This window comes from Oncorhynchus nerka, linkage group LG28, assembly GCF_034236695.1.
Source record: "Oncorhynchus nerka isolate Pitt River linkage group LG28, Oner_Uvic_2.0, whole genome shotgun sequence".
NCBI lineage: Eukaryota > Metazoa > Chordata > Actinopteri > Salmoniformes > Salmonidae > Oncorhynchus > Oncorhynchus nerka.
Window position 1 is genome coordinate 73,928,308 of NC_088423.1, and position 17,381 is coordinate 73,945,688.

The 17,381-nt window shown below is 41.6% G+C and overlaps 1 protein-coding gene across 4 annotated transcripts in view; it reads left to right on the forward strand.

Moving 5' to 3' along the window:
* Nucleotides 1–3,172: 3,172 nt before the first annotated feature.
* Nucleotides 3,173–17,381, forward strand: part of LOC115112349 (tyrosine-protein kinase Fes/Fps-like) — a 28,889-nt gene continuing 14,680 nt past the window's right edge. The window contains exons 1-7 of one of the 4 annotated variants that reach the window (XM_029639359.2): nt 3,173–3,356; nt 4,932–5,249; nt 6,259–6,432; nt 11,202–11,298; nt 11,577–11,760; nt 13,587–13,724; nt 13,836–13,955. In XM_029639359.2, coding sequence (XP_029495219.1) covers nt 5,025–5,249; nt 6,259–6,432; nt 11,202–11,298; nt 11,577–11,760; nt 13,587–13,724; nt 13,836–13,955 — 938 coding nt within the window. In that variant the 5' untranslated portion in view covers nt 3,173–3,356; nt 4,932–5,024. Of the gene's footprint in view, nt 3,357–3,378; nt 5,250–6,258; nt 6,433–11,201; nt 11,299–11,576; nt 11,761–13,586; nt 13,725–13,835; nt 13,956–17,381 lie in introns of those variants that run through there. The other 3 variants (XM_029639362.2, XM_029639361.2, XM_029639360.2) reach the window with 3 other exon arrangements.

The window sequence follows — 17,381 nt, forward strand, 5'->3', positions numbered from 1 at the left end:
AGAGCTCCCAGTTCTTGCAATAAGATTTTTCTTCACAAGCCCTTTCCCAAAAGTGTGAGAGCAGATCTTTAACCTCAAATGTAACTATATCATTATTTAATAATGAGCTATTTAGCTTCCAGTAGGATGCTCTACCAAGGTTCGTATCAGGTGTAAATATTTTGATATCAATGTAAATAGCCCTATGGTCTGTGAGGGCAGTAGTACAAATATTTCTAGTAACACACCCACTATCAATACATTTGGATATAAGCCAAAAATCTATTCTGGATTGTCTGGAACCTGTTTTGTTACTCCAAGTGAATGATCTTTCGGCCGGAAGCCTCTCTCTCCGTATATCAGTAAGATCAAACTTTCCGAAAAAAGTATTAGACCCAAATTCTGATTGGTTGGCCTACCTGGGGGCCATCTATCAGTTGAATTATCTATTGTAATGTTAAAGTCCCCTCCTATCAATAATAACAAATTGGGAAATTTAGATAACCAATTAAGTATATGTTTCTCTATAGATTCAAGCAACTCATCATTCTCATGTTTGGTGTTGTACCCGTAGAAGTTTACAGTAATGAGCGTAAAGACATTGTAACTGATCACAAGACAAATAAAGTGACCAAAGGGGTCACATTCCGGGTGTAGAATATTACCACCAAAGGTATTTTTCATTGTAGTGATACCAACCGAGCGTTCATATCCATGGGAAAGCCAAATGTCGTCGCCCCACTGTGACCTCCAGAAGTTGGCATCAGCCCAAATTGAGTGAGACTCTTGAAAAAAGCAAAAATATGTTTGAAATTGTTTAGCAAATAAAAATAAGGCCTTGCGCTTCACATTGTATCGTAAACCCCTAGCATTAAGAGAAACTATAGACAAAGACAAAACAACAAAGATTATATAAAAGTATAAACTGTAGTAGGAGCAGTGAACGTAAACGATAAGGAACCGAGATCTGCACCATTTAAGTCCATTTAAAGTGAAAATAGCTTATTCCATAACCTTTGAGCTAGACGTTATCTGGCTTTGAAATTCAACTCAACTGAAAATTATGTTCAAGACCAAACCAAGGGTTCTTGTAGTAAGAGAGACTAAAAACCCCCTTTAGTGTAATCAGGAACTATTCCGAGAAATAAAACAACAAATAATAATTTAAATAAAAGGGTACCTACTATTTTAAGTACATATGAAAACTGATCATAAAATAATTGAATATATATATGTTTTTTTTTACATATAAACGTTCCTAAGACCTTTTTTGGAAATAAGTATTAATAACTAAATAGAGCAATAACCGTGTAAAGTCAGAGCAGACCTGTATGCCCTTTAAAACACTATCTGAGTTACTGTATACATAAAAAATAAACACAACTTTCAATCTTCTTCGTAAGTTTGTAAACAAAATAGGTCTTCTGGTCATACAAGAACAAACTAATACATTGAGGTACCTGAGTATTCCTGAAAAATAGTCACCTGATGCTTGTTAGGTAAACAACATAAGGAAAATGAGAATACCATGGCTGAAACCATCAACCTGTTCCTTCTGGTGAGATTTTAGGGAGGAATGTGGATTTCTGAACCGTTGATGGAGCCTCCCCTCTTGATCGTTGGCCACAACTTGTTCCTTCTTTCTATGTCTTCCGGGCTGAGATGCTCGGCGAAACGCATACCATGGCTCTGAAGGAAGGCGTTCTTCCGAGCAGCTTTCCAGACAGCATCCCTGTAGAATCTGGCAGTGAATAGGATGATGATACCCCTAGGTCTTGAATCGTTTTGCTTTTGCTTCTTGCCGAGGCGATGCACCAACGTCGATGGTATCACCAACTTAGTTCTTCTCTGCAGGCAAAACTTCTTGGCAGATACGGATAGCCTCTCCTCGCACATCTTCATTCTCCACCTCTGACAAGCCGTAGAGTCTCAGGTTCCATTTTCTTGTGTATTGTTTCAGCTCAGTGAGACGTCTATGGTAGACATTGTTATTCTTTTCCACCCTTTCCACATTTTTTTCAACTTTTGCCACTCTCGTTTTCACATCCTTGATTTCACCTTATGCAAACTCCAGTCTTTTTCAATCCTTCGATAACCATGGTTGGCGTCACACCTGGACTTGATGAGTAAGGAGAGGGTAGCCACGATGTCAGAGTTCATGTTGGGTTTTTTGGAGGTTGGAGGTTTGCACGGAGTAACCGGTATAGAGGGGAATTCGTCATCGTCATCTGCAACAGCATTCGAAAGCATGATATTATCCATAGGCCAAGCGTAGTTATGGCACGTTTCTCTCTTGTTGATTAGCAATAGAACGGGTAACTTCTTCCTTTCTTTTTTTTGTCACGACTTTGCATGTACATGCTGAAATAAATGAAATAAAAATAGTAATGACTGTAAACTTTTTTTTTTTCACAATCTTTCTGAAGTTTGGTACGGAGCTCGGTAAAAAAGCGTCTGTTCAAGCCGCCATCTTGGCACCTCTCAGGAAGAGGGTTGCCTACCCCTGGCTCTAGAGTCCTGTGGTGCAAGGTATTGGGCAACAGCTTTCTTCCAGGGCCCATATCCCCAAAGCGTCTCACAGTAGGGAAAATGATCTAGGACCTCCCCCTTGTCAATGTAAACTTAAAATCAGTACTCTTTGTGAATATGGGCCCTGGCTTGTCAGCAATGTCCCTTCACCTGAAATACAACAAAGAAGTCACCTTTTCCCAGAGAGATTTACACTGTTATCAAAACGTCACGCCAGGGTAAACCTACACGAAATTCCCTATGGGAAAGTGAATGGAGGAAAACTATTAGAACAATTTCCCCGTTTGCCCACTAGGTTTTATAGGTATTATGACTCATACTGTGGTCATTAACAATTCCTTTAATTTATATTTATGGTGCATTCTTATGCATGTACATTTCATACTAATATATTCCATTGTGCTGTAGGCAGGTGTTCTACAGCATTTTCAGGAAGTATCATTTTGGATCATGAGTGTCACTTGGGCAAGTGCTGTAGGCCAACCGCTGCTCAAGCTAATGATGCGTTCCAACTTAGTCACCTGCTTACCTCAATTATTGTCCCCGTTTATCCACCCAGTTAATGAGATGTTAGGTTCTTGAACTGTGCTGTACCAAGCCTTCCGTCCCGAAGAGGACGCAGTCACTCACCTCCCCAGTCAGACCCGCTGTGGTAGGACAGCGCTAGCTTCCTGCTTTTATGTTTCTGATGCGAGTATGGTCGCGGAGCCAGACCAGTGATATCAGTACTAACTCACTGTAACAGTTTCTGTCCGCACAATTAATGCCTCCTCGATAAGAATCGTCATAGCCTTACATATGCTATAAATCCTTGAAATTTAGGAGTGGACTGCTTGCAATAACCTGAGGTGAGAATATTTTTTTCGGACAACGTAAACTCATAGTACACTACACTACTGTATACTATTATTTAACTCTTAATGATAGCCTACATGGGCTATTGATAATGATACAATTTATATCGGATTCAACAGCAAGCTACACATGCACATATCACCTATGTAGTTAGATAAAGGATTTTGTGTAATCGAATTTCGATCAAGGTAAATTCATCATCAGGGCGCGTTTACATGTTCAATTGTAGGTTTCGTCAACATATTACTCATCCCTGCTGTATGTACGCAGAACAAATGTATAGATTCAACGTGCAATAATTTCAAAGATTTTACTGAGTAACAGTTAATATAAGGAAATCAGTCAATTGAAATAAATAAATTAGGCCCTAATCTATGGATTTCACATGACTGGGAGTACAGATATGCATCTCTTGGTCACATATACCATAAAAAAAATAAGGGGCATGGATCAGTAAACCAGACCGTATCTGGTGGGACCATAATTTGCCTCATGCAGTGGGATACATCTCCTTCAAATAGAGTTGATCAGGCTGTTGATTGTGGCCTGTGGAATGTTGTCCCACTCCTCTTCAATAGCTTTGCGAAGTTGCTGGATATCGGCTTGAACTGGAACATGCTGTTATACATGTTTCTCCAGAGCATCCAAATGTGCTCTATTCGGTAACATGTCTGGTGAGTATGCAGGCCACAGAAGAACTGGGACATTTTCAGCTTCCAGTAATTGTGTACAGATCCTTGCGACATGGTGACATACATTATCATGCTGAAACATGAGGTGATGGCAACGGATGAATCACATGGCAATGGGCCTCAGGATCTCGTCACCATATCTCTGTGCATTCAAATTTTCCATCAATAAAATGCATTTGTGTTTGTTGTTCATAGCTAATGCCTGCCCATACCATAACCCCACCGCCACCTTGGGGCACTCTGACACTTTGACATCAGCAAACCTGCATTCCTGCAGTCAGCACGCTCCCTCAATTCAAGAGATCTGTGGCATTGGGTTGTGTGACAAAACAGTACATTTTAGAATGGCCTTTTTTGTCCTTGGCCATCAGGTGGATGGATTATCTTGGTAAAGGAGAGTGGTTATGGATGATGCCAGAGTTCCACAGTAGGCTGCATTATGTTAAGCCTCAAGTCCAATTTATTTTAATGTTTTTCTCTGTAATAGTATAATTTTACTAAGTGAGTTATTAATAACTCAGTAAAATTATACTAAAATGAAAAAAACTGTTTAGAGCCATGTCACACTTCTCAGCACTTCTGTATTTCAAGAGGAAGTGCTGCCTAACTGTTTTCTCCCTTTGAAATAAATCACCCAGAAGTGAAACCCTCCACATGCCACATTTGCTTAGTTACACAAATACAACTTGTTTAAATAACCAGTTGTGTAGTCTTGGAATTATTATTTAAACACCTTGGCCTCACTAAGTTGAACTAATTCAAATGACTCTACAGTCCGGTAAAGAAAGTACACCCAAAGTCCAGAGTCTAGACTGAGAGGATAAATCCCATGCATTCTCATTCAGTTTTTCTTTTCATCTTCCTGCACCTTATTAGCCAGGTCACGTGTGTGGTTCATTCACTCAAATCCACTCCAGTGTCTACTGTCTACAGTTTGACTGGGTTCCCACTCCTCTGGGTGCATATCTGATGGGGTTTGGGGAGGACCTGTGGTGTCCCCAGGCCCACGCGGCCCTGATGCGGCTGCAGGACTCGGAGCTGCGTCTGATGGAGGTGATGAAGAAGTGGATGAGCCAGCGGTCCAAGAGCGACCGGGAGTTCTCTGTTCAGCTGCACCAGATGGCTGCCATGGTTGAGAAACTGGAGGGGCCCCAGCCTGGGGGAGGACTGGACTACATCAGCCAGCTCAACCAGGTTCTTTACGGGTCCTTCCATTTGATTGACATCTTTTGTTTTGAATGAAACTTTTTATACATATTTGCCCATCATAGAAGTGGTCAGAAAGTAACTTTTTGGACCTGAATGCCAAAATATTTAGAAGATAGAAGTGCTCAGTGTTGACCCATTTTGCATACCTCACCCCAACATGAGACATCCATGTCTTCATCACTGGAAAATATAAACGGTTGGGTTTGATAGTGACAGTTGTTTTAAATTATACTGTCAATCTTCCATAGGAAACCTATTGAATATAGATAAAAGAATAGCCATTCCTAAGTCGACATTCCACGGTGGGTGGATCAGTGGCCATCTTTGTTCAAGGATGTACTATCTAAATGGCAGTGGCCTGGGATATGTCCATTTTATGAATTCTATTTCTATAATTGAAATGACATCCACCCTGTATTCAAAAGTATACTGCGTCTGGACCGATGGCGGGCACAATATAAACATCTCAGATTCTGTAAAATAGGGTCTAAGCTACAACATAAGCCAAAACAGAAAAACTGCGTAATTTACTTGTTTGTAGGTAATTGATGTTAAAGGGTTTGACAACCCTGTTTACATTTTTTTATTATGTCAAACTCAACCGTTTATCTTTTCCAGTGATTAAGGCATGTATAGTATGCCTCATGGTAGGGTGGGGTAGGCAAAATGGGTCGACTTTGAACACATCTCCTAAATATTTTGGCATTCCGGTCCAAAAAGTCCATTTTCTGACCACTTTCTGACCATGGGCAAATATGAATGGGAACTTTCAGTCAGTGATTGAAATCAAATGGAATGACCCCTACACTATATCAGTGGGTTTTAGCAAGCTAATTGGTTTAGACATTAGACCACATCCACCCCCAGCTGCAAAGTGGACTTGACATTTCAACAGTATTGATGATTGAGCATTACGTTTGATCAGTAGATGGCGATACGCAGAGTATTCTCTTTATTAATTCGGTCTCTTTCTCTCTCTCTCTTCCTCTTTCAGTCGTGGGGTGTGCTGGTGGCTCAGACTGAGAGTTTGAGTCGTGTGATGCGGCGGCAGTCTGAGGACCTGCAAGTTGGGCCTCTCAGCAAACTGACCCTGCTGATCAGAGACAAGCAGCAGCTCAGGAAGACCTACGCAGAGCAGTGGAGCCAGCTCAGCCAGGAGCTCAGCAGGGTCAGACACACACACACAACTACACAGATACACACAAACAGATGAACATATCACTCTGTAAAACTCAATTTGCCCTGATAAATATTACCAGGGACTTTGTAGTCCTCCACCAAACACCTTGTCAGTTTGCTTTCAAAGTGGGAAGTAGCTTCCACTTTCACATGCTGACTTTCAGCTATATGCTTGTGCTGGAGAAATATGCAGTAGCCTACAGTGTTGAAAACATCACACAAATTTACTGAGAGTCTTGTTTGTACAGTGCCTTGCAAAAGTATTCATCACCCTTGGCGTTTTTCCTATTGTGTTGCATTACAACCTGTAATTTAAATAGATTTTGGAGGGGATTTCAGGTAATGGACATACACAAAATAGTCCAAATTGGTGAAGTGAAAAAAATTACTTGTTTAAAAAAAAAAAAATAATTACAACTGAAAAGTGGTGCGTGCATTTGTATTCACCCCCTTTGCTATGAAGTCCCTAAATAAGATCTGGTGCAACCAATTACCTTTAGAAGTCACATAATTAGTTAGATTGTACACAGGTGGACTTTATTTAAGTGTCACATGATCTCAGTATATATACACTTGTTCTTAAAGGCCTCAGAGCCCGCACCACCACTAAGCAAGGGGCACCACCAAGCAAGCGTCACCATGAAGTTCAAGGAGCTCTCCAAACAGGTCAGGGACAAAATTGTGAAGAAGTACAGATCAGGGTTGGGTTATAAAAAATATCTGAAACTTTGAACATCCCACGGAGCACCATTAAATCCATTAATAAAAAAATGAGAAGAATATGGCACCATAACAAACCTGCCAAGAGAGGCCACCCACCAAAACTCACGGACCAGGCAAGGAGGGCATTAATCAGAGAGGCAACAAAGAAACCAAAGATAACCCTGAAGGAGCTGCAAAGCTCCACAGCTGAGATTGTAGTATCTGTCCATAGGACCACTTTAAGCCGTACACTCCACAGAGCTGGGCTTTATGGAAGAGTGGCCAGAAAAAATCCATTGCTTAAAGAAAAAAAAGAAGCAAACAGGTTTGGTGTTCGCCAAAGGGCATGTGGGAGACTCCGCAAACATATGGAAGAAGGTACTCTGGTCAGATGAGACTAAAATTGAGCTTTTTGGCCATCAAGGATAACGCTATGTCTGGCACAAACCCAACACCTCTCATCACCCCGAGAACAATCATCCCCACAGTAAAGTATGGTGGTGGCAGCATCATGCTGTGGGAATGTTTTTCATCCGCAGGGACTGGGAAACTGGTCAGAATTGAAGGAATGATGGATGGTGCTAAATACAGGAATATTCTTGAGGGAAACCTGCCAAAGCAACACTCGAGTGGTTTAAGGGAAATTTAAATGTTTTGGAATGGCCTAGTCAAATCCCAGACCTCAATCCAATTGAGAAACTGTAGTATGACTTAAAGATTGCTGTACACCAAGTTATCTGTTTTTTGTGTGTTATTTCTTGTTTGTTTCACAATAAAAACATATTTTGCATCTTCAAATTGGTATGCTGTGTAAATCAAATGATACAAACCACCCAAAAATCAATTCTAATTCCAGGTTGTAAGGCAACAAAATAGGAAAAATGCCAAGGTGGTGAATACTTTCCCTAGCCACTGTAGCTCATACTGTATTTGGTTTGTTTGTTATGAGTTCTGATGGGTTCTTTGGTTCCCACTCTATTTTAGAGACAGTATACATCTCCATGTAGAGCCTTTTGCCACTGATCTTGTCAAACAGGAAATGTACAAATAACAATGATCAAATATCCTGTAACACAAAGGACTATTACTGTAAGACTATTAATATTACTATTATAAAGGCGTATTGTGCCGAAAGACCTTACGTAGGAATACTGTTATCACCTGAAACAAACAGTCAAAACAGACGGTCACCTAATCTCTGAAATATGATGTGCTTAATATGAAGATCATGGCATAGGTTGCAAAGAAAGCTGTTTTAAACTTTGGGCTTGAAATAGTTAAATGAATCACAAATGTGTGAATTTAATGCATTTCCTTTTCACCAGTGTGAATATGCAGCAGGCGCTCCTCTTTGAGATGCAGAGCTGCACAGTTATTGTAACTTCATTAACAGACAGCACTCAGTTGAAATGAAAGCCAATGGGCTGTAACTGAGTTTGGCCATTGTTGTCTAATTGAGAATTGCTCTTGCATAGCAAATGCATTTTGATGAACAAAAGCCATCAGGGACTTTAATATGACAATAGTTTTTGCCCTTTCCGTGATTTATATCATTACCATATTACGGCGAGCAAATGATGTGTTAATCTTTAATGAATTCCTGGGTTTATGGGTTGCAGTTCGTACGTTTCCTGGGTCAGGTTTTGCCTTAGTACCTTGTACAGTGCACTACAAACAAGTAACAGGCGTCATGCAGACATCTTCTGCACTTTGGTAGTGCAAGGTATAATTAACCTTTTGTAAACTTTTGTGAAACGTCACAGCACAGTTGAAAAATATACGGCAACTAGAAATCAACTGGATGGTGTTCAGAGATAGATGGGAGGGGTTGAGTGGAGTTGATGGATGGTATTAAAACAAACAAGATAACTATTGTAAAATATACTGTGTCCGTCAATCAATCAATCAATCAATCAATAAAATATATGTCACAAAGTGCTATACAGAAACCCAGCCAAAAATCCTAAATGGCAAGCAATGCAGATGTAGAGGCACGGTGGAAAAACTCCCTAGAAAGGCAGGTATCTAGGATGAAAGTGGAAATGATGCAGACAATTACATTGATGGAAGCTACAATCTATCTGTAATATTAAAGCTGATCTACCCCCTAAAAAAAGATATATATAGTTATAATTAACCTTAGGTCAGTGGTCACCAACCGGTCGAACGCAATCGACTGGTCGATCTCAAGGCATTCCTCATCGATCACCAAACATTTCTGTAAATAAAACTACGATAAAGCCTTGTTCCTATTTTTATTTTTGTGCTGTTCGTGGTAGGTGCACTTCATTCAGCAGCCCCAGTCCCGGGAAGGCAAAGTGTTCCCATTTTGAATCATTTCATGTCTGAATGTAGAACTCCTAGAGAGCAAATCAAGTGCACCGGCGTCTTCACAGACAAGTTGATACCGTGAAATGTAAAAACTTTTAAAACGATGGCTATGAAGACTCAATGAGTACAGCAAAGAGCTGCTGTTTTCATGAGTAAGTTCTTGTTTAAGTTGCTATTCAGCACTGTCAACACTATGTTCAACACTGTCAACACTATGTTCAACACTGTCAACACTTTGTTCAACACTGTCAACACTTTGTTCAACACTGTCAACACTTTGTTCACAACACTGTCAACACTTTGTTCAACACTGTCAACACTTTGTTCACAACACTGTCAACACTTTGTTCAACACTGTCAACACTTTGTTCACAACACTGTCAACACTTTGTTCACAACACTGTCAACACTTTGTTCAACACTGTCAACACTTTGTTCACAACACTGTCAACACTTTGTTCAACACTGTCAACACTTTGTTCACAACACTGTCAACACTTTGTTCAACACTGTCAACACTTTGTTCAACACTGTCAACACTGTCAACACTTTGTTCAACACTTTTATAAGCCATAAAATACACTTTCTCCCTAATTCCACTCATGCTACAAACAGCACTGCAGTTGCAATGAATGAGTGTAGCAAATTTTCGATAAGCTTGTGTTGTTATTATTATTAGCGGCTTGTGTCTTTTTTTAATATCAAGGAATATTTAACTTTCTCTGGTCATAGGAAGAACAACATGAATTGGTACATGAGGCAGAAATAATGCAGTGTGACTTGAGTTTTGCCATCAGCTAGAAGACTGTTCTCTTTTCTCAGCGGAGGGACCGCTGCTCCCTCCCTCTCCTCAGACTGACCATCAGATGCAGGCCATCAGTCCAGTAATAAATATATAATAATATTATGCTCACTGCCTCCAAGTACTACATAAAATTATCTATTACCAGTGTGATCATATACCTACATTTTTTTAATATAATTTCAAAAAATTCTGAAAAGAACATTATTGGCAGGGCATTTCAAGCATAGCCAATATGCAGTGATAATGTATTGGGCCATCCAAGCCTACTGCACAAACATCATTGCTACAGAACTGTTTTTAATTGGTTAATGTAGGCTTATGTTTTTTTAAGTCATGTTTAAAAACATTTTTTAACATGCATGCTCAACTTGCGTTTTGACTCAGAAAGTGATCTTGACTCAGAAAAGGTTGGTGACCACTGCCTTAGATGGTGGCTAATGGAAATGTTAAGGGTAAAAAAAAATGGAGTCAAACCAGTTTCTGTTACCAGGGCCTCTCTGACGTCACCGACCACTTCCTGTGTGCTTCTACTTCTGAGTTGAGAGGTGTTGGGATACAGACCTGTAGGGTCTGGGTTCCGGTCTTTCCTGTCTGGTCTTTCTACTCTCTCTCGTCTGTCTGTGTTGTCTCAGAGGTGGCAAAGCTGGGGTCAAACAAAAGCCTGCATTGTGAAGGCACTCCCACTTTAAACAAACCACACCCGTATCACTTGTTTGTACAGTATCACCTCCACTCCTTTTTAACTCCCCTCCTTTCCCTCTCTGATGACGGTGCTGTGTGGTTAGATAGTAGAAATGTATTTGAGGACTCTCATTGTCCTCAGAGAGTGGCTGAATATCTCTCTACTCATCCCTTTTGTTCTTCAATTTATGCACCTTGTTTGGATGAGGTAACATTAATATACCCTTTCCATTTGTCAGGTGACCCAGACAGAGCTGGAGAGGCTGAAGGCCAGCTATAGACAGCTGGTGAGGGATGCAGCACAGGCAAAGAGGAAGTACCAGGAGGCCAGTAAAGGTGGGGAAGCTCACTCTGTCTGGCTCCGTCTCATTTCTACAAACAGCACAGACACACTCTCACTTTGACTGACTGAAAGGATTACATTCTGGACAACAGATGATCATTACCTCCTGATAGTTCTGTTTAGACAACTGGTGTCCTAATGATTCACCAAATTAACACAGTTGATCATATTAGTAGTGACTATTTGTCATGTGTATTGTTTTTCCACTTCTATGCTACATTTGTGTGTGTTCTACTGATATATATATATATTGTGTCTGATGTTTGTTTAGATAAAGAGCGTGAGCGTGCAAGGGAGCGCTATGTGAAGGCTACTCTGAGGCTCCATGAGCTTCATAATGAGTATGTGCTGTCAGTCAGAGCAGCCCAGGTGTACCATCAGCACCACTACAGCCAGGCCCAACCTGCCCTGCTCATGGCACTACAGAGCCTACAGCAGGAGATGGTACTCGTACTGTAAGTGTGTGTGTGTGTGTGTGTGTGTGTGTGTGTGTGTGTGTGTGTGTGTGTGTGTGTGTGTGTGTGTGTGTGTGTGTGTGTGTGTGTGCGTGCGTGTGCGCGTGCGTGCGCGCGCGTGTGTGTGTGTGTGAAGCACAACTCTGTCAGTGAATTCCCAATCAGTGATGAGATCATATTGCGTGTGTGTCCACCGTGGTAGGAAAGTACTGTGACTATGGTCATCCTATTGTTACACTGCATGGTTTTGTATCTCACCTAATATCCTTCCCTTTTGATAAGAATTCAAGCACTCTCATGGGAAGTTTGATATAATAGTTTTTGGCTGTTGTCCAAACCCACGTAATGTAATCAATACTGGCCCTGGAGACCCACAGTGTGTTTCAGCCCAGTACTATACATACAGTGCCTTCGGAAAGTATTCAGACCCCTTGACTTTTTCTACATTTTGTTATGTTACAGCCTTATTCTAAAATGGATTAAATGAAACACTTTCCTCAGCAATCTACACACAATACCCCATAATGACAAAGCAAAAACTGTTTTTTATACATTTTTGCACAATTAAAACAAAAACTGAAATACCTTATTTAGATAAATATTCAGACCCTTTGCTATGAGACTCGAAATTGAGCTCGGGTGCATCCTGTTTCCATTGATCTTCCTTGAGATGTTTCTACAACTTGATTGGAGTCCACCTGTGGTAAATTCAATTGATTGGACATGATACGGGAAAGGCACACACCTGTCTATATAAGGTCCCACAGTTGACAGTGCATGTCTGAGAAAAGCCATGAGGTCGAAGGAATTGTCAGTAGAGCTCTGAGACAGGATTGTGTTGGCACAGATCTGGGGAAGGCTACCAAAACATTTATGCAGCATTGAAGGTCCCCAAGAACACAGTTGCCTCCATCATTCTTAATTGGAAGAAGTTCGGAACCGCCAAGATTCTTCCTAAAGCTGGCCGCCCGTCCAAACTGAGGAATCGGGGGTGAAGCGTGGTGGCAGCATCATGCTGTGGCGATGTTTTTCAGCAGCAGGGACTGGGAAACTAGTCAGGGTTTGAGGAAAAGATGAACGGATCAAAGTACACAGAGATCCTTGATGAAAACGTGCTCTAGAGAGCTCAGGATCTCAAACTGGGGCGAATGTTCACCTTCCAACAGGACAACGACCCTAAGCACACAGCCAAGACAACTCAGGAGTGGCTTCAGGACAAGTCTCTGAATGTCCTTTAGTGGCCCGGCCTTGAACCCAATCGAACATCTCTGGAGAGACCTGAAAATAGCTGTGCAGCAACACTCCCCATCCAGCCTGACAGAGCTTGAGCGGATCTGCTGAAAAGAATCGGAGAAACTCCCCAAATACAGGTGTGCCAAGCTTGTAGCGCCATACCCAAGAAGACTCGAGCCTGTAATCGCTGCCAAAGGTGCTTCAACAAAGTACTGAGGAAAGGGTCTGAATACTTATGTAAATGTGATATTTCCGTTTAAAAATTTTTTTTATGAATTAGCAAAACATTTCTAAACAGTTGTTGCTTTGTCATTATGGTGTATTGTGTGTAGATTGATGAGGGGAGAAACGATTTAAACTATTTTAGAATAAGGCTGTAACCTGACAAAATGTGGAGAAATGTAAGGGGTCTGAATACTTTCCGAAGACACTGACCTATTTAATAATGGATCATCAAGCCTTTGATTAGATGAAGCAGGTGCGTTGGTGCTGAGCTAGAAAAAAGCCTGCACACCCAGTGGGTCCCCAGACCAGGGTTGAATAATACTGCCCTGACCTCTACCAGACCTTTGACTTTTTCCCCTGTAACCCAGGAAGGAGATCCTGCAGGAGTACTATGACATGTCCAGTATGCTCCAACAGGAGGTGGTATCTGTCCACGAGGAGATGTCTACTGCTCTGAAGGCCATAGAGCCACACAAAGAGTACGAGAGTTTCATCCATCAGAACAGGTATTCAGCTGCAAGTTGCTCTAGACAAGAGAATCTGCTAAATGACTAAAAGGTAAATATGCTGATCTTAGTGCAGTCAAGAAGCTGAAAAGTTTCACCATGTGTGTTCAGGTCTGTAGGGGAGGTTCCGGTGTGTGTGGAGTTTGACTCTGGTCTTCTGGAGAACACAGATCGACTAAAGACTGGAGAGCTGGAACTAAATGAGCTTACAGTGGAGGGGATCCAGCACAGGTTAGTTTATACGCACACACAGACACAGCGCAATCAAAAAGTATTCAGACCCCTGGACTTTTTCCCCATTTTGTTAAGATACAGCCTTATTCTAAAATGTATTCATTATTTTTTCCCCTCATCAATCTACATACAATTCCCCATAATGATACAGTGAAAATAGGTTTTTATAATTTTTTTTGCACATTTATAAAAAAAGAAATACGTTATTTAAATAAGATTTCAGAACCTTTGCTATGAGACTCGAAATTAAGATCAGGTGCACCCTTTTTCCATTGATCATCCTTGAGATGTTTCTACAACTTGATTGGATTTCACCTGTGGAATCAATTGAATTGATTGGACAATATTTGGAAAGGCACACACCTGTCTATACAGTATAAGATCACACAGTTGACAGTGCATGTCAGAGAAAAACCAAGCCATGAGGTCGAATAAATTGTCCATAGAGCCCCGAGACAGGATTGTGTCGAGGCACAGATCTGGGGAAGGCTACCAAAACATTTCTGCAACTTTGAAGGTCCCCAAGAACAGTGGCCTCCATCATTCTTAAATTGAAGAAGTTTGGAACCATCAAGACTCTACCCAGAGCTGGCCACTCAGCCAAACTGAGCAATCAGGGAATAAGGGTCATGGTCAGGGAGGTGACCAAGAACCCGATGGTCACTCTGACAGAGCTCCGGAGTTCCTCCGTGGAGATTGGAGAACCCTCCAGAAGGAGAATCATCTCTGCAGCGCTCCACCAATCAAACCTTTATGGTAGAATGGCCAGACGGAAGCCACTCCTCAGTAAAAGGCACATGACAGCCCGCTTGGAGTTTGCCAAAAGGCACCTAAAGATTCAAATCATGAGAAACAAGATTCTCTGGCCTGATGAAACCAAGATTGAACTCTTTGGCCTGAAGCATGATGGTGGGAGCATCGAGCTGTGGGGATATTTTTCAGCAGCAGGGACTGGGAGACTAGTTAGGATTGAGGGAAAGATGAACAGAGCAAAGTACTGAGAGATCCTTGATGGAAACCTGCTCCAGACCACTCAGGACCTCTGACTGAGGCGAAGGTTCACCTTCCAACAGGACAACTACCTTAAGCACACAGCCAAGACAATGCAGCAGTGGCTTTGGGACAAGTCTGAATGTCCTTGAGTGGCCCAGCCAGAGCCCGGACTTGAACCCAATCGAACATCTCTGGAGAGACCTGAAAATAGCTGTGCAGCGATTCTCCCCACCCAGCCTGACAGAGCTTGAGAGGATCTGCAGAGATGAATGGTAGAAACTCCCCAAATACAGGTGTGCCAAGCTTGTAGCGTCATACCAAGGAAGACTCAAGGCTCTCGTCGCTGCCAAAGGGGCTTCAACAGAGTACTGATTAAGGGTATGAATACTTATGTACAGTGGCGCAAAAAAGTATTTAGTCAGCCACCAATTGTGCAAGTTCTCCCACTTAAAAAGATGAGAGAGGCCTGTAATTTTAATCATAGGTACACTTCAACTATGACAGACAAAATGAGAAAAAAAATCCAGAAAAACACATTGTAGGATTTTTAATGAATTTATTTGCAAATTATGGTGGAAAATAAGTATTTGGTCACCTACAAACAAGCAAGATTTCTGGCTCTCACAGACCTGTAACTTCTTCTTTAAGAGGCTCCTCTGTCCTCCACTCGTTACCTGTATTAATGGCACCTGTTTGAACTTGTTATCAGTATAAAAGACACCTGTCCACAACCTCAAACAGTCACACTCCAAACTCCACTATGGCCAAGACCAAAGAGCTGTCAAAGGACACCAGAAACAAAATTGCAAGATCTCACCCCGTGGGGTCAAAATGATCACAAGAACGGTGAGCAAAATTCCCAGAACCACACGGGGGGACCTAGTGAATGACCTGCAGAGAGCTGGGACCAAAGTAACAAAGCCTACCATCAGTAACACACTACGCCGCCAGGGACTCAAATCCTGCAGTGCCAGACGTGTCCCCCTGCTTAAGCCAGTACATGTCCAGGCCCATCTGAAGTTTGCTAGAGAGCATTTGGATGATCCAGAAGAAGATTGGGAGAATGTCATATGGTCAGATGAAACCAAAATAGAACTTTTTGGTAAAAACTCAACTCATCGTGTTTGAAGGACAAAGAATTCCGAGTTGCATCCAAAGAACACCATATCTACTGTTGAAGCATGGGGGTGGAAACATCATGCTTTGGGGCTGTTTTTCTGCAAAGGAACCAGGACGACTGATCCGTGTAAAGGAAAGAATGAATGGGGCCATGTATCGTGAGATTTTGAGTGAAAACCTCCTTCCATCAGCAAGGGCATTGAAGATGAAACGAGGCTGGGTCTTTCAGCATGACAATGATCCCAAACACACCGCCCGGGCAACGAAGGAGTGGCTTCGTAAGAAGAATTCCAAGGTCCTGGAGTGGCCTAGCCAGTCTCCAGATCTCAACCCCATAGAAAATCTTTGGAGGGAGTTGAAAGTCCGTGTTGCCCAGCAACAGCCCCAAAACATCACTGCTCTAGAGGAGATCTGCATGGAGGAATGGGCCAAAATACCAGCAACAGTGTGTGAAAACCTTGTGAAGACTTACAGAAAACGTTTGACCTCTGTCATTGCCAACAAAGGGTATATAACAAAGTATTGAGATAAACTTTTGTTATTGACCAAATACTTATTTTCCACCATAATTTGCAAATAAATTCATTAACAATCCTAAAATGTGATTTTCTGGATTTTTTTTCTCATTTTGTCTGTCATAGTTGAAGTGTACCTATGATGAAAATTACAGGCCTCTCTCATCTTTTTAAGTGGGACAACTTGCACAATTGGTGGCTGACTAAATACTTTTTTGCCCCACTGTACATACACACACACGCTACCGGTCAAAAGGTTTAGAACACCTACTCATTCAAGGGTTTTTCTTAATTTTTTACTATTTTCTACGTTGTAGAATAATAATGAAGACATCAGAACTATGAAATAGCACATATGGAATCATGTAGTTACCAAAAAAGTGTTAAGCAAATGAAAAAATATTTTAGCTTCTTCAAAGTAGCCACCCTTTGCCTTGATTACAGCTTTGCAGATTCTTGGCGTTCTCTCAATCAACTTCACCTGGAATGCTTTTTCAATTGGCTTGAGGTCGGGTGATTGTGGAGGCCAGGTCATCTGATGCAGCACTCTTATCATTCTCCTTCTTGGTCAAATAGCCCTTACACAGCCTGGAGATGTGTTAGGTTATTGTCCTGTTGAAAACCAAATGGTAGTCCCACTAAGCACAAACCAGATGGGATGGCATATCTCTGCAGAAACTGTGGTAGCCATGCTGGTTAAGTGTGCCTTGAATTCTTAATAAATTACGGACTGTGTCACCAGCAAAGCACCATCACACTTCCTCCTCCATGCTTCACGGTGGGAGCTACACATGCA